The 24,623-nt window shown below is 37.4% G+C and overlaps 2 protein-coding genes and 1 long non-coding RNA gene across 3 annotated transcripts in view; 1 reads left to right on the forward strand and 2 right to left on the reverse strand.

Annotated features, from left to right (window-relative positions):
* Positions 1 to 24,623, forward strand: part of LOC140137452 (cap-specific mRNA (nucleoside-2'-O-)-methyltransferase 2-like) — a 60,722-nt gene that overhangs the window by 25,249 nt on the left and 10,850 nt on the right. The gene's annotated exons all lie outside the window — the stretch shown is intronic.
* Positions 1,785 to 5,364, reverse strand: LOC140137453 (E3 ubiquitin-protein ligase TRIM17-like). The gene is made up of 3 exons (XM_072159147.1): positions 5,061 to 5,364; positions 3,295 to 4,270; positions 1,785 to 2,157 (listed from the first exon to the last, which is right to left on the reverse strand). Exons 2-3 carry the CDS (start codon positions 4,264 to 4,266, stop codon positions 1,978 to 1,980), a joined length of 1,152 nt encoding a protein of 383 aa, XP_072015248.1. The 5' UTR covers positions 4,267 to 4,270; positions 5,061 to 5,364; the 3' UTR covers positions 1,785 to 1,977.
* LOC140137456 (uncharacterized) lies at positions 15,778 to 21,516 on the reverse strand. The gene is made up of 3 exons (XR_011856844.1): positions 21,163 to 21,516; positions 16,152 to 17,117; positions 15,778 to 15,838 (listed from the first exon to the last, which is right to left on the reverse strand). It is a non-coding gene; the product is annotated as an uncharacterized lncRNA (long non-coding RNA).

Here is a 24,623-nt window from a genome sequence, read left to right on the forward strand (position 1 = left end):
TTTCAATCTAGAGTCATGCACTTGATATACATTGTAGGCCTACTAATTTGTTCCTTGAATGTGTATGATCTCATTGTATATATAAACATCTCAAAAAAGTAATTACCCCCTTAAATAATGGCCATTAATTATTCAAAAACAGGCTATTGTATTACAAATCTGTAAAATGCGTTGGAAGCAGAATTTATTTACAAGCCTCTGATGACCTTTAAGGGTAGACGAGGTATTGTTGGTCGAAGCAACTTAAAAATCGATTTTCATTATCTAGATCAATTATATTATTGAAAATGAACACCTTGATGCTTTGCAAAAGTTCATTCTACAAATCGTATACTTTGTAAACTTGCTTAATTTATTGTTGTTAATTAGTTATCTACGTTTTACAAAAAGGTGTTGTTGTTTCAGCCCTCTTCACAACGTAACTCAAGAACCGCAGCACCTATTAAAGTATATCTGTGATATTTTAATTCTTCTTCACGCTCGCTATAAATTGAGCAATGCAATTTTGCCAAAGCTCACTACCGTTCGTAAGATGCTGTGAACTACCAAATCACAACAGTTTAAAATAATTAATAACCTTAAAACCACCAAAGGACACATCATGGAACTCCCGGTACCTTTCATACACCACCCAAAGGACATGGAACACCCGGTACCTTTCTATATCCAAAATATCGCATCGATGTGTCGAAGCGCGGTGAAACGCATAGCTGGACAGACAGATACACACACACACACCCTACACACACCCACTTTGCTCATTATAGTAGTATAGATATAGCTTCATCTTTCTCAAATTTGGGCCAAATCAATTTAAATATGTGGTATTCAAGAAACATAGTTTCGCAATTTCTATCTATTTCATTGTTTTCACCAGTGGATCATTACATGATTTATCTAAAGAGGAAAATTGCTGAAAGGTGCTCAGTGAACATTAAGTTCTTCCACAACAAAACATTAATAAGTTTTTACCTCCCAGAATTATGTAAAATAATTCGCAACTTAAGTACACCCAGGAGGGGGCGTGGAGTGCTGCCCACACATATAAAATTGATCAAAATTATAATATTTGCATGAAACATATAATTGGTAAATACATATTAATAAATTTTTTGTAATGGAATTTCAGAGATCCGCCGAGGACCAAATAAATAAGTAACAGTTTCTAAAGTTGCTTTAAAATGGTGGATAAATCGGGGAAATACTCTTAGACCATTTTCTTTTCAGAAATATCAACAAAATACCTTGAACATAAACTTATATCACACACCACCAATGAAGCATCCCATTAAACACATAAAAATTCTTTGCTCAATATGTGGCCTTTTTGGCTATAATAGTTGCCTGATGTACATTTTATTAAGATATGTAAAGACTGCACAAAAAGTAACCCCAGCTGTTATAAATACGCCTATAGCGTCAGAACTAACAATTGTGTTCACAATATTTCAACATGGAAAGAAGGATGATTTATTTATGCACATTTTCATACCCCATTTGACCAATTTTGTTCAATATTAACAACACAGCATCGGTGTTTTTAAAGAAAAATACTAGTATCCAAATTTAAAAGTTGCAGCTAGTTGTATTGATTTGAAGTCCGTGCAAAGATCCCAGTCCAAGTCCTTAAAAAATGGCTCGGACACGAGTCCTCCAACACTGGTCTGTAGTATTCCTTGTAAAGACTGATTGACTTTGGAGTTAATGTTAATGTTTTAATGCCCAAGCATATTTCATATTCAGACAAAATTCTTTAGAATAACTTGAACAATGTTCCACAATCACATAACAGTTATCTATATATAATTAGGTATGCAGTACGTATATAATACATTCTAACTCAATATTAAATCAGTAATATCCACCAATATTAAGTCTTTCAAATTATTTTTGTATTGAACTACTACTTGCTTACAGCCACTTTCACACACATGTAATAAATAAATAATTAAGATTGCCAATCTATGTGTTAATTTATTATTCTAAATTACAGAAAGGTAAGGCTGCTAAAGCCTTCTTGGTACTCTCTATCTCTTTGTCTTTCGCTCTCTTGGCATTGTCTTCTTCTTCATGTGTTGCAGCTACTTGCTTGGCTATTTCAAGATCACTGTTCAACTTCTTTACTTTGGCTTGTTCTGCTGCTAGTTGTGTTTTAAGCTGAAAAGAAACCAAAATATTAATAGGGATGATCCGAAATAGGTCGTTAAGATATGGATGATTACCACACTGACGGTGCAGCTATGACATTGCCCAAGTTAACACTCATCAGGGTTGTTGATTTTTTTGATTTTTTAAAAATTTAAAAAAAAATCAGATTTTTTATATAAATTGGATTTTTTTAATTTAAATTGATTTGTTTTCTTTGTTTGATTCGAGAACTACTATACCCCATGATAAAGTCAAAAGAGTACCAGTGGAATGCTAGGAAGGAAAGGGAGAAAAAAGGAATATTCTGAGTAGAGGTCGCACATGTAAGTCATTGTACCGTGTAATTCCTAGCTACGTCACATGCGGAAGTCATTGATCGATATCAAGAACCTCTGTGCCTGTGCGCATAATCATCTAACAAGCAATTTGATTAGGACGCACTTACACTGTGATACGCGGAGGTTATGTGTTCAGAATTTTACAATGTTTCATACACCCATAGATAGTTAGAACCAATCAGAGCAGACGTTAATAAATTACTAGGTGTGCATTGATACTGTATATTTGTCGGGCGCGCACTCCGCGTAGTACGCACCATGCTTTCGGACGCATTCACTTTTCTTACGGGTGGATGCATTTATATTTTGCTTGCATATTCCAACATTTTTAGTGACAATATTGTAATAAAATAGCAAAAATCACAGGATTTTTTTCTTGTGTATGAAATAGGTTAATAATTGCGTATCACTTTTGGTTGAGAAATTGTACAAAATAATGCACTTAATTGTACTGACATTTTGATGCATATAATACACTCCCCCTTCGGGGCTCATGCATTAGACGCATCAACATCTCAGTACGCATGCATTATTTTGTACAATTTCACTCCCAACAAGTGATATGCATTTATTAACCTATACATGTCATAAAATGGTACAAAAATGCTGTGAACAAGCATTCTCAGCACACAAGGCATGGTTTGAATGGAAACACATACCCTGGGTTTCTCTACCGGATGTTGATTTTTTAATTTTTGTATTCTGATATCTAGTTCTCAACTTACGTCCAAATTTATTCGCCCGGTCATTTTTTCTGGGACACCCTGTATATTGAGTTTTTGTCATCTTTATTTGATTTTTGACTCACCATTTGTGTTTTTTCAAATTCGCTAGTGCACTTCCAACCTTCACTCGCTGCTAATTGTTTCAGCTGATCAGAAAGAGTCAAGAAAATTTTAGGCACTTGTCCCGCAGATGACAGTTGTGCAGGAGCTGTAATTGCAGGCATTTGTTTTAGATTTTTAATTACATCAGATATTTCTGTAAGCCGAAGTACAAGCTGCACATCATTTCCACTCATTAATTCTTCTAGTTTGTCGCTATAATCTTGATATTGGTTGATGTTTGCTTCAATTATCGATGTCTGTTTTATGCACTCTTTTTCCTTCAGTATGAATGTTGACATCTGTTGTTTGGTAATATCCAATATCTTAATCAGTTTTTCCGCACTAGTTTTAATTTCGTTTTGCCTTTTCTGTTGCATGTGATTTTGTGACAGGATTCTTTTGTTGTTGGAGCATCTTTGTTGAATAGCACTGCAGTTGCATTTGTATAAGCTCTTAATCTTCTGTGCTTCTTCTTTAATTGATGTCAACACATGTTGTTTTGACAAGTGGTCATCCTCCAGGAGGCACTTCTGGCAGATAGCTTTTTTGCAGTCCTTGCAAAAAATCAACAAAATTTCTCCAGTATGTTTTGAACAGCCATTAGTTATTGTGCTCTTGATCATTTCAAGTTGACTCTGAATATCAAAGTTAATTCTGAACTGAGTTTCTGCTGCATTTTTCTTTGTTGATAAGTCTGGACAGTCAAACTCAACATTTCCACGACATTTTGGGCAAGGAAATGTGCCCTTTCCGCCAATGATGGTTGCTGTACTGTTGATAGTTTCTTGTAGGCATTCTTGACAAAATGTATGCAAACAAGGGGTGAGAGTTTTAGGAATGTTGTAGTGTTCCAGACATATGCTGCAAGTTAGCTGTTGGGAAAAGCCTTCAAGGAGTGATTTATCTGTCGTAGCTAGTTTCGACTCAAAACCAGTTGTTTTCAGTTTTGCCATGATTCTGCAATGACAGTCAAAGTGAAAAAAAAATGATTAAAATTTTTATTCTGATGATATAGCCTGGGGTATGGTATAAAACTATTTACCAAGGTGACAGTGCCTGTCTAGGCTGCCTTCCTCCATCCAAATGTGATTTTCATCTAAAATACTTTTACAATGGACAAGTAAAGTGACCTTAAAGTGCATAAGGCCCTTCGCACTTGATTATTAGTTTCCTGTTTACCGCCCGCGTCCAAAATTGAAAATCTCAAAATAATTAATTATTTTATTTTTATTTTTATTTTCTCCTTTAAAATAACTTTCAACTACTTCTACTTGCCATTTTCTGACTTATATAATATCAACAATAATGATGAATAAACAAAGAGTACAACTCCACCTTCACTTATTTATAAAATCAAATATTGTTGTGAAATAATTAAATGCCTGCTCTAGTCAAAACAAGTCAATAGTTGCTTGTAATAGTTCAACCTAAATAAAGAAAATAAAAGATAATTAATGATTAATAATTAAAAGTCACCTCGTCCCTTTTTCAAAATCTTTAACAGGAAACTAATAATCAAGTGCGAAGGGCCTAACCAAGTAAAGTGACCCTATGCATATAGCTCAACCATGTGCTTTAATTTTGACCTGAATTGAATGTTACAGTTGTTTTATGCAGAAACAGTCTATTATAGACAAAAGAACTGTGATCATTATTTTAATGCTAAAAACCATGCATTTGTATTCAACAAATATTACAGTCAATGTTCAAAGCAAAGTGAGTTGAAACCGTCATAAATGGTACTTACAGTATATCCACAGATGTGCAGGATCATGCAATAACTACAAGTTACAGGGTTGCCAGTTTTTTCAGAGCAAATGTTCAGCAACAGTCTGGGGCAGGTATGAGGTGACAGCAGGCTGTATTCAAGTAGTCCTCCATGGTAGACCAATTTTACTTAAAAATCCCTATTCAGTGACTAATCAACATATTAGTCTGAAACACCCATGTGGTTTTAGCAATATAATTTTTTTGGCACTGTTGTAACTTGTAGCCCAGTTGTGCACGAACAACGCCATACAGGAACCATTAGCACTGCATACTGATTCTACATATACATGTACATGTACGTTACATAGACTAGCTGTAAACAGTCTATGTGTACATGTACTTCCTTTTTCATTCAATCATCATGTCATGGGGTTATGCACTTTATTTACTTGTTGAGTAAACATATCACGATGACTACAATTTATTAAATTATTTTATCTCATATATAGATTACAGGTTGTTTTATCTACTGGTTTGTTTCAATATCATATGATCAAAGTACATTCAACACTAAGAATTGTTTAGTGTATACTGATTAAAAGTTTTACATGTCAATTTTTGTTACATTTCTTAATCCCAGATGATGATGCAGGCTTTAGTGTGGCCACAGGTTCAGGTGCAAATTGTATTCCAGCTGTAGGAGCACCAAAAGATGATGATGCAGGCTTTAGTGTAGCCACAGGTTCAGGTGCAAGTTTTATTCCAGTTGGAGGAGCACCAAAAGATGATGATGCAGGCTTTAGTGTAGCCACAGGTTCGGGTGCAAGTTTTATTCCAGTTGGAGGAACACCAAAAGATGATGATGCAGGCTTTAGTGTGGCCACAGGTTCAGGTGCAAATTGTATTCCAGCTGTAGGAGCACCAAAAGATGATGATGCAGGCTTTAGTGTGGCCACAGGTTCAGGTGCAAGTTTTATTCCAGTTGGAGGAGCACCAAAAGATGATGATGCAGGCTTTAGTGTGGCCACAGGTTCAGGTGCAAGTTTTATTCCAGTTGGAGGAGCACCAAAAGATGATGATGCAGGCTTTAGTGTTGCCATAGGTTCAGGTGCAAGTTTTATTCCAGTTGGAGGAGCACCAAAAGATGATGATGCAGGCTTTAGTGTTGCCACAGGTTCAGGTGCAAGTTTTATTCCAGTTGGAGGAACACCAAAAGATGATGATGCAGGCTTTAGTGTGGCCACAGGTTCAGGTGCAAGTTTTATTCCAGTTGGAGGAGCACCAAAAGATGATGATGCAGGCTTTAGTGTTGCCACAGGTTCAGGTGCAAGTTTTATTCCAGTTGGAGGAGCACCAAAAGATGATGATGCAGGCTTTAGTGTTGCCATAGGTTCGGGTGCAAGTTTTATTCCAGTTGGAGGAGCACCAAAAGATGATGATGCAGGCTTTAGTGTTGCCACAGGTTCAGGTGCAAGTTTTATTCCAGTTGGAGGAACACCAAAAGATGATGATGCAGGCTTTAGTGTTGCCACAGGTTCAGGTGCAAGTTTTATTCCAGTTGGAGGAGCACCAAAAGATGATGATGCAGGCTTTAGTGTGGCCACAGGTTCAGGTGCAAGTTTTATTCCAGTTGGAGGAGCACCAAAAGATGATGATGCAGGCTTTAGTGTTGCCATAGGTTCAGGTGCAAGTTTTATTCCAGTTGGAGGAGCACCAAAAGATGATGATGCAGGCTTTAGTGTTGCCACAGGTTCAGGTGCAAGTTTTATTCCAGTTGGAGGAACACCAAAAGATGATGATGCAGGCTTTAGTGTTGCCACAGGTTCAGGTGCAAATTGTATTCCAGCTGTAGGAGCACCAAAAGATGATGATGCAGGCTTTAGTGTGGCCACAGGTTCAGGTGCAAGTTTTATTCCAGTTGGAGGAGCACCAAAAGATGATGATGCAGGCTTTAGTGTTGCCATAGGTTCAGGTGCAAGTTTTATTCCAGTTGGAGGAGCACCAAAAGATGATGATGCAGGCTTTAGTGTTGCCACAGGTTCAGGTGCAAGTTTTATTCCAGTTGGAAGAGCACCAAAAGATGATGATGCAGGCTTTAGTGTTGCCACAGGTTCAGGTGCAAGTTTTATTCCAGTTGGAGGAGCACCAAAAGATGATGATGCAGGCTTTAGTGTTGCCACAGGTTCAGGTGCAAGTTTTATTCCAGTTGGAGGAGCACCAAAAGATGATGATGCAGGCTTTAGTGTGGCCACAGGTTCAGGTGCAAGTTTTATTCCACTTGGAGGAGCACCAAAAGATGATGATGCAGGCTTTAGTGTTGCCACAGGTTCAGGTGCAAGTTTTATTCCAGTTGGAGGAGCACCAAAAGATGATGATGCAGGCTTTAGTGTTGCCATAGGTTTGGGTGCAAGTTTTATTCCAGTTGGAGGAGCACCAAAAGATGATGATGCAGGCTTTAGTGTTGCCACAGGTTCAGGTGCAAGTTTTATTCCAGTTGGAGGAACACCAAAAGATGATGATGCAGGCTTTAGTGTTGCCACAGGTTCAGGTGCAAATTTTATTCCAGTTGAAGGAGCACCAAAAGATGATGATGCAGGCTTTAGTGTTGCCACAGGTTCAGGTGCAAGTTTTATTCCAGTTGAAGGAGCACCAAAAGATGATGATGCAGGCTTTAGTGTGGCTACAGGTTCAGGTACAAGTTTTATTCCAGTTGGAGGAGCACCAAAAGATGATGATGGGCTTTAGTGTGGCCACATGTTCAGGTGCAAGTTTTATTCCAGTTGGAGGAGCACCAAAAGATGATGATGCAGGCTTTAGTGTTGCCACAGGTTCAGGTGCAAGTTTTATTCCAGTTGGAGGAGCACCAAAAGATGATGATGCAGGCTTTAGTGTTGCCATAGGTTCAGGTGCAAGTTTTATTCCAGTTGGAGGAGCACCAAAAGATGATGATGCAGGTTTTAGTGTTGCCACAGGTTCAGGTGCAAGTTTTATTCCAGTTGGAGGAGCACCAAAAGATGATGATGCAGGCTTTAGTGTTGCCATAGGTTCAGGTGCAAGTTTTATTCCAGTTGGAGGAGCACCAAAAGATGATGATGCAGGCTTTAGTGTTGCCACAGGTTCAGGTGCAAGTTTTATTCCAACTGGAGGAGCACCAAGAGATGATGATGCAGGCTTTAGTGTGGCCACAGGATCAGGTGCAAATTTGATTCCAGTTGAAGGAGCACCAAAAGATGATGATGCAGGCTTTAGTGTGGCTACAGGTTCAGGTGCAAATTTGAATCCAGTTGAAGGAGCCAGTGTTGTAGACAAGACCAATATGTCCAAGACCTGCCCTTCCAAGACCGAGACCAAGACCACCCCTTCCGGTACCAAGACCTCTAAGTTTCGAGAGCAAGACCAAGACCTTGGTTTAATGACAGTGGTTGCAAAACAGAGATGCCAGTTTTCAGGTTTTAACCTGAATTCAGGTTTTTTGTGAGTTCAATTTCCCGCATTTTTATTTATTTTCAGCCTGTTTTGGGGCTTTTTGGCCTGCATTCATGCGCTTTTTAGGTTTTTTGAGTGAAACTGACTGGCATCTCTGGCAAAAGCATTGCAATTTTTTTTGGGGGGGGGGGGTGGGGAAGTTCATATTTTGTTCCAGTTTTACTGAGCAGTGCCCATCAAATTGAGCAATTTTACCCTCTCATGGTATATAATGGCCATATTAGGCATTGTGATTGGCAATTTCAAACTTTTTTCAGTTCAATCATCATGGCCGTGGACACGTGATGCTCTGTTTTGAAAGCCATCCGAGTTTCCATTTTGACAAACAACTCGGTGCGGCACTTATGGTGATATTTGTACAGTGCCGTAAAATAAAGGTGGAAATACAGAAAAAAAGAAGGACGGACATTGGCAAAAATTAATATAATGATGAATATAATATGATGAAGGATATTGTAAAATAATAACAAAAAATAAAAGAAAAAGAAATCTAAATATATTCAGGGGCTCGAACCCGTGTTCCAATGCGCCTGTGGCAGATACCGTATCCATTGAACCACAGAGCTGTGTTACTTCAACATGCTTAAACTATAATATAATGCTATTCAAGATGCATGTATATAAATATACGCTCTACGAACGGTATACAGTCAAACAAATCACACTTTTACGGCATTAGTTTCATTAACTGAATATTTATCATATAGCAGGTGTTGGTTGACATTGTGCTCACAATTATTTCAGTTTTGGGCCGGGTAAAATGACTTTGGGACAAAACGAACGATATACACGTTTGTATAAATAAACAAGAAGTAATATTATATTAAAATTCTTTACTCTGTAAAGACGTGTATACCGTCCGATTTTGTCCCGTAGTCATTTATCCCGGACAAAAACTGAACTAAATGTGAAGCACAATGTCAGCCAACACCTGCTATATGATAAATATTCAGTTAATGAAACAAATGCCGAAGAGAGTAATTTTTCGGACTGTATACCGTTTGTAGAGCGTATATTTATATACATGCATCTTGAATAGCATTATATTATAGTTTAAGGTTACACAAAGAGACGTATAAAAAACGTATAAAAGACGTATAAAGTTGTTCTCTAAAACAGAGTTTTCTCAGTAATCAAATATCGCAGCGAGTGAAATGTTGGTGCATTGGATGTAGTTTAACATTTTTGTGTGTGTTATATACAAATTATTAGAATAAATTTTAAAATCCTTCGTTTAAAGCATTTTTACCCACCATGTTCACAAGATCAAAAACACGTTCCATGAGGTTTTTTTTCAAATGTGCGCTCCGTATAAATCCACACCGAAAGCGATTGTTTTCTTCTTTTTCAGTATTGTATTACAAATCGATCAAAGAAATAATGTTGCCATGGGGAAGAACCAAATACAGTACCGATTAAATTTTAAAAGCCCGATTTGGGGGAAAATTTTGGAGAATTTGCTTGAGAAAAAGCTGGTTTGTGAAATTATCGATATCTTGATTACGAGACGTTAATTTAGACATCTGAATACCTACATTATTTCTCAACATTCTGCCAATTGCTATTCCATTTGATTTTCACTCCAAATTGAAGCTAGTTTTGCAAAAAACGCAGGTTTTCCTCCATCAGTTCGTTCAAAATTTCAGCGCCGACATGCGTGTTTATTCTAAGAGCCATAATGCGGACGCGATTGTAATCATATGTAATTGCATCCAATTATAGTTATATCATCCGCTTTGAGAACAGTTAATTTGTGTAAGTTGATCTGTGGCGAGTGGATAGAGCGTTGGACTGGGAATCTAATATGAACTATTTTTGTGGGTTCGAGTCTCCGTGTGGCTGAATTTTTTTTTTTTTCTCTTTTCTCATTTTTACTTCCTTTCTTTCCTCTTTTCTTTCTCCTTTCTTTTATCATTTCTTTTTTTTTTCATTTCTTTCATTTCTTTCTTTCTTTCTTTTTCGTTCTTTTTCTTTCTCTCTCTTTCTTTCTCTTTTTCACTATTTCTTTATTCTTTCTTGCTCCTTTCTTTTTAGTTTTATTTGATTGATTCGCTGAGTGCAGTGAATCGTGCGGGGAATCGTGATTGATTGTTTTTCACTTTGTAGGCCTGCTAAGTCTGTCTTGTTGATTTTCATCCCAAATTCGATTTACAAATAATTGCTTTTTGATATTGTTGTTGTTGCATATACCCTTACATTGTAATCAGGGGAATAGCAGCATTGATTTCATCAAAGATATCAAGGCTATAAATTCAAAATCAACACATTTTCCAGGGCGTAGCTTGACGAAGTGCCCCCAATCAATTTTAAAATTTATAAAATCCTTGGTGAAAATTGCCGAAAACGGCTTGTGCCACCCCCCGGCATCCGAGCTCCGGGCACGAGCTAAGCCAAGTTTCATAGCCTTTTCATGTCTTGACCGTGGATCGATATTCTATTGTAAGTAGGCCTACGTCCCGATGCACGCTTGTTCATTTTCTGCATGGCTGTTTCTGTTATGAACTTACGCCTCTGAAATCAAGCGCATGAAAAACTCTCGGCTAACCTTAAGCCTGTTGAAGTTACACAGCTCTGTGGCGCAATTGTTACGGCATCTGCCTCAGGCGCAGTGGGAGACGGGTTCGAGCCCCTGAATGTATTTAGATTTCTTTTTCATTTTTATTTTACAATATTCTTCATCATATTATATTTGTCATAAGCCAATGTCCGTCTTTTTTCTGTATGTCTACCTATATTTTACTGCACTGTACAAATATCATCGTAATTTCCGCACTGATGATGTTTTTATATAAACATACGTAAAATTGCCCTATCTATGATACGGGTGCAATTACATTAATTTGATGTAATAATAGCTGATTGAAAATTGCTCATTCAGTTCTTTTTATTTATCACTTGAATTAGAAGCAATTCGATGTAATACTGCATTTAAAAATCATTCTTTCTTTTTTTTGTCAAAGAGTTTTCGCGTAATTCAGACCCAAGCCAAGACATAAAACCAGGCATTAGCGATGTTTTTAATGACCACCCCTAAATAAACAAATACATTTATTCTATTTTTTTTATTTATCGTAAAGCCCTATCACTTACATGTGTTTGTGTGAAATATGAAGATAATACAACATTCCGTTGCAAAGTTATTGAGTAAAAACGGAAAACAGATGCAATATTTAGGATTTGACTCGGACAATCCAGGAAAAAAGGTTGGCACAGTTTGCCTGTCTTTTGGTATATCTCTGCCCCGCTCCCCCAATTCAATGTTGGACCAAGCCATGTTGTCAACAGGTCCGTGAGACCCTCCAACATTGAATGATGGGGAGTGGGGAAGGTGAGATATTGGGGGAGTCTGTACTTCACATATATTGCATGCATGTTTCCCTCGCCTCCCCAATTTTAATAGGGCACGCATTTCCATTGTTTAGTGCAGGTGTGCCAACTATTAATTTCCTGGGTTGTAGAATTGTGTTAACTATAGGATTACTTCCTAATAGGGCACTATAAGTCAGTGAGCTTTTTTCCATTTCTTTCTGTCTTCTTTATTTCTGTAACTTTGAAATGTGCTTTACCAGTTAGTTTGCACCCTTCCCACTGAAAAAGTGGAGGGGGTACAAGCAATTTTAAGCAGGTCAAAAGGTAGGTAAGACATTTGGCAGACATTAATTGGGCACCTTTTCAATAACTCACTCTAAAAAGAGAAAAGCAGTACAAAAACATTAAAATGTGCAATATTTCTGGCTTTCTGCACGCACATACATTTATTTAGACCATTTTCAAGCCTTAGTTTAAAAAATGGGTGCCTAACGTTTTGGCATGTGTTGGAAGGGACAAATTTAGGCAAGGATTTTTTGGCATGACAAGTAGAGGGGGCTTGACAATTTTGGCACAATGAGGGGGAGTGTAGCACTTTTATATTAGATTGACCCTCCTGGGTGACCAACAAAGTGTGTGTATAATTTGGTTCATCTCAATTTTGGTAGTGACGTATGTGTGTATTTCGCTTACCGCATTATCAAATCGTGCACGTAAAGTTAAACACACTGAGTGTACATGCACGCGTACATGGGTGGTTTGTTGACACGCTTGTGGCGCAACCTTGAAGTAGCATTGATGTCACTACCAAACTTGAGGTGAACCAAATTATAGTCATGAAACAACATGTATTGAACATTACCAGTACCACATGAAAGTAGCCTATTAAATTGGGCAGGAATATTGTGTTATGTGGGAACCATGAACATTGTGTGTATGTATTATTAGCACTATTCCTTTTAATCTAGGGTCATGCATTGGAGGCCTTCTACTTGTTGCTTGAATGTATATGATCTCATTATATGTGTAATATATCACTCAGGTTCAGTGGCAGTGCCAGAAATTTTTTCGGGGGAAGGAGGGTTGGGGTGGTAAAGTGAATTTCAGGGGGGAGCAAAATCAACAAATTTTGCACAAAATTGCTGCAAAAGTGGAAATTTTCATAATTTTGTGTTTTTACTGGGGGGAATTTGCCCCCCCCCCTCCCTCCCCCTCCATGTAGGTTGGTCTATTTAAGAACACACGCTTGCATCCATTTAGCATCATTGCTCCAAACCTCAAAATGCCCTTAAAAGCTGAGAGATAAGGAACTGGACATTTTTATCCATGTGCCCCAATACAAAGGCTTCATCAGGGTATACATAAAACTTAATAATTTATTGAAAAAAATAAGCACATTGGGAAGTTATGGGGAAAAAAGACCCTTTACTTATTAAAAACATGTCATAGAAAAGTATAATCATGGAAAAGTATATCAATCCCACCTCTTTAGCCAGTTCTCCTTATTTTTGTGTTATATTGTTTCATTTTATAATGTTTTGCTTGTATTTATTTTCTTGTAGCAATGTTTGGATTTTATTATAAGAGCAACCCTTCAATTTATTCATCAATATTGGGTCTACCTGGCTTTGTGGCAAATGTTATAACTAAAAATAAATATCTTGTGAAAATTTAAGATAGAAAAAATAAGCCCTTCTAAAGCTTCTATAAAAACAAAGAATAAAGATTGTATGATATAAATATAAACATACATTGAATTGTTTCCTTTTATCTTTTTATTTCTCCAATTATCAACATGGTCTAATTTCTTGTGGTTGTGCAAAATCAAATTGTTTCAATATACTTTTATAGGCTTATTAGTCTCAGATTTGGGCCAAATCAATTTAGAATTATGGTATAGAGGCCCTGCATTCTTTTATCGATTGGCTCCCAACAAAGGATTTGAATCGGTGTCCTTCACCGTAGTTATGGCGAAGTGCAGTCCATTCAATCAAATGTTGTCATCAACCTATTTGATCGTAGTGCAGGGTTATGTGTGTGAGACGAACTGTCACGGTAGATTGTAATCATGCTTTTATTGAATGCATTTGAGTAGTCCTCCATACTTACGGGATGATACGTCACATGCAAGGCCTCTATTCAAGAAACATAGTTTCACAGAAGCTATCTATTATTAATTTCACTAATTTCCTATAATTTCATTGTTTTCACCAGTGAGGAAAATACCTCGTATTCAGAATGCAAATTTGGTGTGTCTGATGTGCTCTCAGTTTCCACAAACAATACTGTGGGGACCGAGCCCTTAAGTGATTAAAAAAGTTGACTTAAAAAAAATCCCATGTGACCCATGGGCTCCGACTGTAATAAAACCACCAAATAACTATATACGGATCAGTACATACAAACAGATATATGAACCTTTCACTTCATACAAATATCATCAAAGTCACTACATGTTTATATAGCCAAATATTATAGGCATTCTGATTTTATATGTTATCAACAAAATTTTGGAAATAATCATGCAAAAATCATTACTGATAGAAACTCTTACAATATGACATTACAAAGTTGCAAAAAAGTCAACATTTTTGTTACAAAATTTTGCTGTTCTTGAAGTCCATGTGCTGAAGGTCACTTTCCATACATGTACATCTTAGCTTGTCTATTCGCCCTTTGCACAGATCCGCCATCTGGATACCAAAATGAGGTTCTCCCTGCAAACGCATTCGCAAAAAGGACATTTTTTTCTCATGCTTTTCTAGGAACGCACCAGAAGGCTTTTGCAAAACATAAGCGATAAATAAAGCAAGCATGCGCACACACAATGTGCACTTTCAGGCATGAGAATTTCCCGGGGAGAATTTTTAGTTTTAAAATTGAATTCATTTTTTAGTCACAATTTCCGCCACTTTAAATAATTTCAGCCTGTTTTTGGTAACTTTCAGTTTTTTCATGCTTTATTGGAAAGTGCAGTCGCGGGTAGAACCTCATTTTGAGATGACTGTGCGATTGCCGAATAGACATGCTAGACTCTGTTATGTCAGCGCCCATGCATGTCACATAAAAAATTTTAGTCTGCTATTTTTTATCACCAAAGATAGCTGACATTAGTGCTGCTTTCTCTGCCTTTGTCTTCTCAAGCTTGCTTTGCAGACCTTCAATTTGTGCCCCTGTGTCATCTTGAAGTTTATCCAGCTTCTGCATTGCCTCTGCTAAGGCCATATTGGTACTCTCAAAATCTTCATAGATCTGTTCCTTTTCATCAACATGTCTTGCCAATACTTGCTTGCATGTCTTAAGGGATCCAAAATGAGCGTTTATTGCGTTTCGACAGTATTTTTTGTGGAACATGAGAGCACCTCAGACCTATCGAATTGCATTCTGAATACGAAGCATGTCTTTCTGATATCAAATAATTTTCATTTTTTTCAAAATCACAATATAATACAAATTTTATGACAAATTATAAAATTTGATATTTTTCACATTTTGATATATAACAGTCCTCGAAGTAAATTTTATAAATCTAATGATATATTCTTAAAGTGTATGTAGCAGGGAGGAAAAGCCGACGGTCAATTGAAAATTTTGACCTTTCATATTGAAGATATGGATTTTTCCCAAAAAGACCATATTTTTGTTTGGTGTTTTGGGGAAAAAATCCATATCTTCAATACGAAAGGTCAAAATTTTGAATTGATCGTCGGCTTTTTATCCCACCTACATCCACTTTAAGTATAAATCATCAGATTTATAAAGTTTACTTCAAGTACTGTTAAATATCAAAAATATCAATTTTAATGATTTGCCATAAAATGTGTATTAAATTGCGTAATTTCAAAAATCAAAATTATTTGATATCAGAATGACATTCTTCAGATTCAGAATGCAATTCGATATGTCTGATGTGCTCTAATGTCCCAAAATAAATACTGTCCAAACGCTCATACCCCAGCCCTTAAGATCATTGTTCAATTTTTTGACTTTTGCTTGTTCTGCTGTTAGTTGTACTTCAAGCTGAAAAGAAACCAAAAAATAGGGATGATGATGGTTACAAGTAGGTTATCTGAAGATACATGTATGGGTGAATACAACACAAAACCATGTTTTTAAGCGAGGATATCCCTTTTTCTATGAAATCAAGCTATTTTAGACCCTAAGCATGAATCTGCATTTTGCTTAATAATAAAACAATCATAATCCATGTTTTTATTTATGCCTGTGATTGCAAGTATTTTTGCGAGTAACACTTGCCACTTGGGCCATTGGCAGTATAATTATATTGTGTTTTTGGCGTAAACAATGTAAATATTAATTTGATGAAACTCACTTTTTGTATTTCTTCAGACTCACTAGACTTCCAACCTTCATCTGCTGCTAATTGCTTCAGTTGATCAGAAAGAGTCAAGTAAATTTTAGGCACTTGTCCCGCAGATGGCAGTGGTGCAGGAGCTGTAATTGTAGGCATTTGATTTAGATTTATAATTACATCAGTTATTTCTTTATGCTGAAGTACAAGCTGCACATCTTTTCCACTCATTAATTCTTCCAACTTGTCGCTATAATCTTGATATTGGTTGATGTTTGTTTCAGTTCTTGATGTCTGTTTTTGATGCTCCTCCTCCTTCTGCATAAATATTGACATCTGTTGTCTGGTAGTATCCAATATCTTGGTCAGTTTTTCGGCGCTAGTTTTAACTTCATTTTGCATTTTCTGTTGTGTCTGATTTTGAGACTGAATTTTTTTGTTTTGTGAGCACCTTTGTTGAATGGCACTGCGATTATGTTTGTACAAACTCTGCAGCCTCTGCGCTTCTTCTTTAATCGATGCAAGACATGTTGATTTGACAGGTGGTCATCCAGAAGGCACTTGGGGCAGACAGCTTTGTTGCAGTCATTGCAAAAAAACATCAGCATTTCTCCAGTATGTTTTGAACAGCCATTAGTTATTGTGCTTTTGATCATCTCAAGTTGACTCTGAATATCAAAGTTAGTTGTGAACTGAGTGTCTGCTGCATTTTTCTTTGTTGATAAGTTTGGACAGTCAAACTCGACATTTCCACGACATTTTGGGCATGGAAACTTGCCTTTTCTGGCACGTATAGTTGCTCTGTTGTTGATAGTTTGTTGTAGGCATTCTTGACAAAAAGTATGCAAACACTGGGTGAGAGTTTTAGGAATCTTGTAGTGTTCCAGACATATACTGCAGGTTAGCTGCTGGGAAATGCCTCGAAGGAGTGATTTGTCTGTTGCAGGTCTCAACTCAAAACCAGGTGTTTTTGGTTTAGCCATGTTTCTGCAATGACAATGAGAATGAGTCCCACAATTAGTGAACTTGTGGGGGTTTGTTATAGAGCAGGGGTGACCAACCTACCACATGCAACCCTTGACAGTGTCAAGCTTTAGTCATAAAAGTAGCCCCACAAAGCAATTTCATACAAAAAATAACATTAGGCCATCTTAATTAAATCCATTTTCTCAAAGCTGCCGTGCGTGTTAGTAAAATTGTGCGCGTAATCCCGTTTGAAAATTAAGAAATTCATTTTTTATGTCTTTTTATTTCTTTCTAACAACAAGGCTCATCTGGTTATGGCGGGCAGATGATCCATGATAAAAGACCTCGTTTACAGGCGGTTCCGATCAGGGTAACGCCTGATTGTCGGTTACACTTGCCTGTCCTGTAAAAATACCCAGACAAGCTATCTACGGCGACCCCCTTCGTTCACCAGGTCACTTGTGCCTGGCCGAAGTTTCTTCAGCGTTATCTCCTAGATTTCCGCTGCCTGGATATGCCCGACATAAAAGTAAAACTCAAAATTCGTATTCGATCATAAGTTTCAGATTTTTTCGCAAATTTTGGACAATAAAACAATAAAAGAGAAGAAGAATAGTTTGTAGCAGTGACTTATTTATTTGTCTACTATTGCAACATTGCAACATTGGGTAATTTTTGCACAAAATTCTTGTCCGAAATCCTGTACTGACACATAAAAAAATTAACATAACAAAATGCAATAAAAAAACCGCATTCCACATTAGGTTTTCAATTTCTCACAAGCTTTGAGACACAGGATTTAATTAAGATGGCCTTAAATAATGACGAAAGAAGGTAGCCTATATGCTTACTTTAGCACGGCATAAGACAATGCCAGACACAATTAAAATATGCAATAAATATGCAAGCCCAAGAAATTAGCTTTGAAATGTAAATTTAGACACAGAAAAAGTAATAAAAAGCCATTATTAATAAACTAAAAACTAAAAAAATTCTTTAAAAGGGCCGACCCTGATGTTTTGTATTGGTCTGTGGAGGACAAGTAAATAAATTTGTTTTTTTCCTATTTTAAATATCAGGCTTCTCAAATTTACCAAGTCACAAAGCCTAATATGACCTAGTTAATAAATAAGTAATAAATTCATTAATTTTGGCGTAGAGTGCAAAAATAGCTAAAAATCCATAAGTGCGGTTTTTAATAGCTTGTCTATTCAAAAGCGTTTTTATCAGTCATGGGGTCTCCCTGTTTGATTTTGTTTTGGCTGGGTTTTTTCTTGCTGTTCGGGGGGAGTAAGGCAGTTTGTATATTGCCCCAGCTCAAGCCATATCAGTAATGTCACCCTTGTGAGGTAGTAACTGCGGCAGGGCTCATTTTCCCTCAGCATTTTTGATTGGCTGCCTTACGACCTTGCCAGGCTCGGACCAATTGGATCTCTTGTTAATGCGTGTCTGGGTTTTTCCATTGCCTCCTTATTCACTTTTTCGGCTGAAGCGGTCAGGTTCATTTGAAAATCCCACCCAACCGGCCAGTTTTGTAGCTGGGGGAGGGTTCAGTGGGTCGTCCCCAGACCAGTGGTGTTTGGGGGTAGCTGGCCAGGTCTATGCGCAGTCCCCCTTCCGGATGTGGGGGTGGGCTGGCAAGATATCTTGTAGCTGTGTGCTCAGCCGGGTACGGCATGTTTTTCAGGGGGATCAGGGTCTGGACCTTTCTTTTTGTTAGTTTCAATGGTCGTGTCCGGGAAATATTTGGAGGTGTGTTGCCCCAGGTGGGATGCACCATCCAAATCATCAAATAATATGTCCAGAGTCCGTTCCCACCTTTTGGTTCCCCATCAATGGGAAATGATGTGGTGATCTGACCGTTTCAGCTATTTCCGCAAAAAATAAGAGTTAATTGGGTGGTAGCAAAAATTGGCTGTGTGATGAGTTGTTTTTTCTCTCTGTGCATGTAGCCTAAGACCCTCTGAGGACAAATGTGTTTTTTGGCGTATTCACATTTACAGTGTGTATACACCAGGAAAATGTTTGCGACACCAATTTTGCATGTAGTGATGGATAGTTGACATATAGTGCCAAATCATGCTGTTACATAGGATTTGTATTTAACATGTTTAACAAGATATTTTTCCACATAACATGTGATGTATCGTACAACTGGTTTTGGAAATATGTTTTGTTGTCTTGATATAGTGACAAATAGCTTTGCAGTTATTTTGCTATTTTGCTCCATGAGATGTTTATATGATAAAAAGTACATGCAAGATAATTCAAACAGAAACACCTGGAAGTAAATTAACTTAAAATTGAGCAACACAGTACAGCACATTTATAGATATCATTGCCCCGAGGGGCACCTAACACAAATGACCATACAGGTATGTTCCTCGGGAAAGACCCCCCCCCCTTTTTGAATTTCGTAGCTCCAAAAGACTCCCTAAATTAAACCAAAATAGAGCTCCGAAACCGAAAGACCCTTGGATTTTGATCATTTCAGCTATAAAATAAACCCTTAAATTGCTCATTCCTCGCATCTTTTTTTTCAGGTGATTTTCAACCAACAAGCCAAGAAAGACCCTTGATTTTGACAGTTCGCAACTCCAAAAGCATTCAAACATAACCTCATCAATGAATATTTACATGGTGATGCTTAAAGTGCTATCTACTGCATGTTGGATTAGCATGCGCTGCTATTTTTGCGTTTTAGGCTTCACTAAATAGGACTTTCTGTTTGTCTGTCTATTGCATTCAAAGAGTTCGATTATGTGTTTTATTTTTTTCATACATTTCTAGTATTACATCAATGCTAACATTTGCAGCATAAGTTATTATTGGTTTATACCTTTCTTTTTTTTATCTGATATTTGCTGCAACATTAAACATTAATTATGTCTTTTTATGCCTCCCTTATGCCTCCACCGGAAGTATTATGTTTCCTGGTTGTCCGTCCGTCTGTCCATCTGTATGTCCGTCCGAGCTTGCGAGTGAAATTTCTCGGAACTGGTAAGGCGTATAGTGATGCAATTTGGTGGAGGGGTTGCAATTGGTAGTCTCCAAATTTTAGCAGGTTTTCGTCGCAAAATATGGTAATTATAAAAAAGTACCTAATTTGCATAAAATATGCATATCAAGCAAAATAACCTTGTGCACAGATTATCTGGAGATCTGTATGAGTTACAGTGATGAAACTTGGTGGAGAGTAGCACAGCCAGAGGTTCTTGACCTGATTTGCTTTTCAGCGCAAAATTTGCATTTAATCGCAAGGTCATTGTGAGGTCATTTGGGGTCATCCGGGGTCAAATTGCCATATATTGTTGCAGGTTCATGAAATTTGGTGGGAATGACTACTGTAGGAAGAAAAAAATGTCAAGGTCATTTTGGGGTCATCAAGGTCAAATTGCCATAGATTGTCGCAGGTTCATGAAATTTTGCGCGGACGACCGCTGAAACAAGGCAAAAATGTCAAGGTCATTTTGGGGTCATCTGGGGTCAAATCGCCATAGACTGCTGCAGGTTCATGACATTTGGTGGGAATGACCACCTTAGTGAGGCAAATAATGTGAAGGTCATTTTGGGGTCAAGTGTAATTGCACCGGTTAAAATGATGGGCGTCAAGGTGGAGGCATTGCGGCCGACGCTTTGCGTCGAGAACCGCGCAGGTCGAGAACAGCGAAATTCTAGTTATCAAGTATACTTTCATAATCATGTAGCTTTACTTATAAATTTTGTATATATTGCTATAGACTTGTTCTGTAACTATTCAATGGGTGCCACAACTTTACATGCTCTGCATTTCTGTGGCATCCACATCTCACACCACATTGTATATTATTATTATTATGTAATGTATGTTGTATATTGATACTAATTTATTACAAAAATGTTTTCTATGTATATTACATTATACTTGTACCGATATGTGTTGTGATGAAAATAAAACTGAACTGAAACTGAACTGAAACATGACAACCAGAGGAATTCAATTATTACCAAGAGCAAATTGCAACATTTGAAATTAACAATTCAATATAATATCCATGTATATTTAAGGAATACTTTTGGTACTTACATTACAATGCTTTACAACATGCACAAAAATAGTCAGGCGATGCAGCTGTGTTTCCCTGTTGTTTCATATCCCTGGTTGTACTTGGATCATGCAATAACTATGTTCACAAGTAATAGTTGCAGGGTTGTCAGTTTTACAGACCCAAGGTGCGGCAACAGAGGCCATTCTGAGGTGACAGCAGGCTGTGTTCAAGTACCAGGCTGCAGTAGTCTGCCGCCTCCGTGTTAGATCAATTTTCATACAAGAAAAAAGGACTTTAGAATCATATTGTTAAAATTCTGTGACCATTGCTAATCAACAAGGTAGTCATAAAACATGGGCACCATTAAAAGTAGCCCAGTTGTGCAGGAATAATACCATGCAGGAACCCTGAATACTATAGTACATGTGTACCAGCCCTTTCAGTAAATGCATGGAAGTATAGAAAGACATACAAGTATACTTCCATGCATGTCATAATAATGGAATGATGGGGTCATGCACTTGATATCCTTGTTGAGTGTGCATGACTTGGCCACATAAAATTAATTTTTTGGTTCTGGTCTGGAGGAATTTTATGGGAAAGAATTTTTTGGCAATTTTTGGCAGGTCGAAATTGAAGGTGGCACTTTCAAGCAATTTTTGGCACACATTTACGGGGCACCTTTTAAGTAACATGTGCATGCATGAAGGCTTTATAGGAAAACAGTACAGAAACATTGAAATATACACAATTTCCTTGCATTTATCTACTATGTAGATGATTTTAGGTTTGCAAATTGGGAACCCAAAAATTTGACATGTGCAAAGGAGGGGGTGGGGAGCAAAGATTTCTTGGCAGGCCGAGAGCTATAGGTGGGGCAAGCAATTTTTGGCAGACAGAGGGGGGAGAGGGGGCAAGCAATTTGTGGCAGGCCGAGAGGGGGGGAGCAAGCAATTTGTGGCAAGCCGTTTGGAGCATTGATAGCACTGCAGTACAGGGTGTCCCAGAAAAAATTACCGGGCGGATGAATTTGGACGTAAGTCGAGAAATAGACATCAGAATCCAAAAATCTAAACATCAGTGTGTAGCCCTCTTATTCTGCATCCTATACGTCAATTTTACTGGAATCGTTTGACTGATTGCGAAGAAATAAGTGATTACATAACGCATGGGTCATTTCACTTCATTCCAAGTTTGAAAGAAAGATCATTCAATACAATGTGTACTATAGTGGTTAACTGTCAATGGGCTTCATGTTTTGTTCTGTGAAATCCTTTTTGTTCTTTTTAAACAATCTGTTTCTTGCAAACCATTTAATTATGTTTTGTTCAAATTTGAGAACCTGCACGATATTGAAAATGAAAGCTTGCATGTAAGATGATACTTGGTATTTGTAAATATCTTTTTTTCGTTAATGTTGATATAAATGTTGCATAAAGAATTATTGCATAAAAGAATTAATAATAATAATAATAATAATAATGGAGGGTTCTTAGTAGGCGCACAATCTTCAAAAGAACTCAAGGCGCACAAACAAGTTACATATGTGAATCCGGAAAAGCACGAAGAAAAAGATGAGTTTTAAGTTGCCTTTTGAACTGAGTAAGCGAATGTGTGTTACGGAGGCTGTTTGGAAGCGAATTCCAAACAGCCGGGGCAGCGAAATGAAAGAATTCCAGCTGGCTTAAAAAATTTCTCGCACACATTCAAGTTTTTGGAATATTTCGTAGAAATTGTAATGCAAAGTTTAAATCTTTTTTTAAACTTCAACATTTAAAATATTCCATGGTATCAAAAATCACACGTAAACAGTAAGGGGTGGTGCAATAATTATGTGTACCCGGGGTGAATTCTCAAAATGGTCTGCCAAAATTGCTTGCCCCCCCTTTGGCCGTGCTAAAAACCTTGCCCCCCCCTTCGACGTGCCAAAAACCTTTGCCCCCCCTTTTGATGTGCCAAAAAATCTTTGCCCCCCCCTTACACATGTAAGATTTTGGGGAACCCGAATTTAAAACCTTAAATTGTCTTAACATATAATGCGAGCGAAGCGAGCAGGAAATTTTGCATATTTGAACGTGTTCAGTAACGTTTTCCTACGCCTTTTAGGGCGTAATATAGAAAAAGTGCCCAAAATATCTGTGCCAAAAATTGCTTGCCCCCCCTTTCGACCTGCCAAAATCGCTTGACCCCCCCCTTTCGACCTGCCAAAAATGCTTGCCCCCCTTTTGGCCTGCCAAAAATCTTTGCCCCCCTATAATTCACCCGGGGTACACATAATTATTGCACCACCCCTAAGCACTTGATCATTGTCATTCTTGGCTCAAATGTTCCTTGGAAAGTTAAAATATAACATATTTGCACAAACCTAAAGAATTAAAAGGCACGTTCAGACGGTCGATGATTAGTCGTTGATTAGCTTGTAGTTATAAACTTCGATGATTAGCTTGTAGTTAGTGACCGTGTGGACGCAATCGTGGTTTAGTAATCAACGAGTAAACTTCAAGTTACTAACCATAAGAAATCTTATGGTTTAGACCTAAAATACGAGCAGTAGTCGATGATAGTGCCCGTGTGGACAAGCTTATCTTCGAAGTCGTAGTTAAGCGTGACCTCAAATGACCTGATGGTGTCTATAGGCCTACATAGCATATTTCTTGATCTTCTTGCATTTACAATGTTTTCCTATTGGTAACTGTTCGCCGTCAAATAGCATCGAAAGACGGAGTTTCCATAGCAAAGTCCGGGCTCAAGCCGGATCACAGCAGGTCTGAAGATTCGAAACTTCAAGAAAGTTTGCCGGCGAAAGGTCTGGATCGACTCCAAATCATTGCATTTTTTAGTAGGCATATTATAGTATTTTCTTAATTTTTTGGCTTAAAAATGAAGCAGCAAACTTGAAAAAAGAAGACAGAAGATTAGAATAAAATTATGATGGTTTTTTGGTATCATCATGGTTTTTTGGTATCAGCATTCGTTCTCGTGTCACATTACGCCAAAGGGGGAACCCCCGGCAGTTCGACCTAAGGATTCAGTATATTGTTGCACGCAAGAAATAAAAATTAAATGGTCTCAGAATATGATCTTTTTTTTCACAGTTAATTTCAAGTACCGGTAATATTTATTTAAATGAGCTAGTTAGAACATCAACAACATGAAATCTTTATTTCTTTTTAAAAATCTTTTTCACTATAAAAAATAATGAAGCCACCGCGAGTCTTAATTGGAGCCGATTTATTTTTAGCTGCACTGGTGGATTCATCCGCGCTTGTTTTTATTATTTTTTTACGGTATTTGTTTTATATTTCATGGCTAAATAAATCACGTTAAATATTTAGCAAAAAATAAACTATACATATTCATTATGAATATTTTTCTGCCATTTCCTTTACTAGCAGTACATGATTAGGCCTATGAATTTCCACCAACCATGCCAACGAAATTTATTTAACATCTTGGGAGATCAATGCTTCATTTGATATTTTCCCGCGGTATACGATCC

The sequence above is a fragment of the Amphiura filiformis genome, chromosome 17 (assembly GCF_039555335.1).
Source record: "Amphiura filiformis chromosome 17, Afil_fr2py, whole genome shotgun sequence".
NCBI classification, from domain to species: Eukaryota; Metazoa; Echinodermata; class Ophiuroidea; order Amphilepidida; family Amphiuridae; genus Amphiura; species Amphiura filiformis.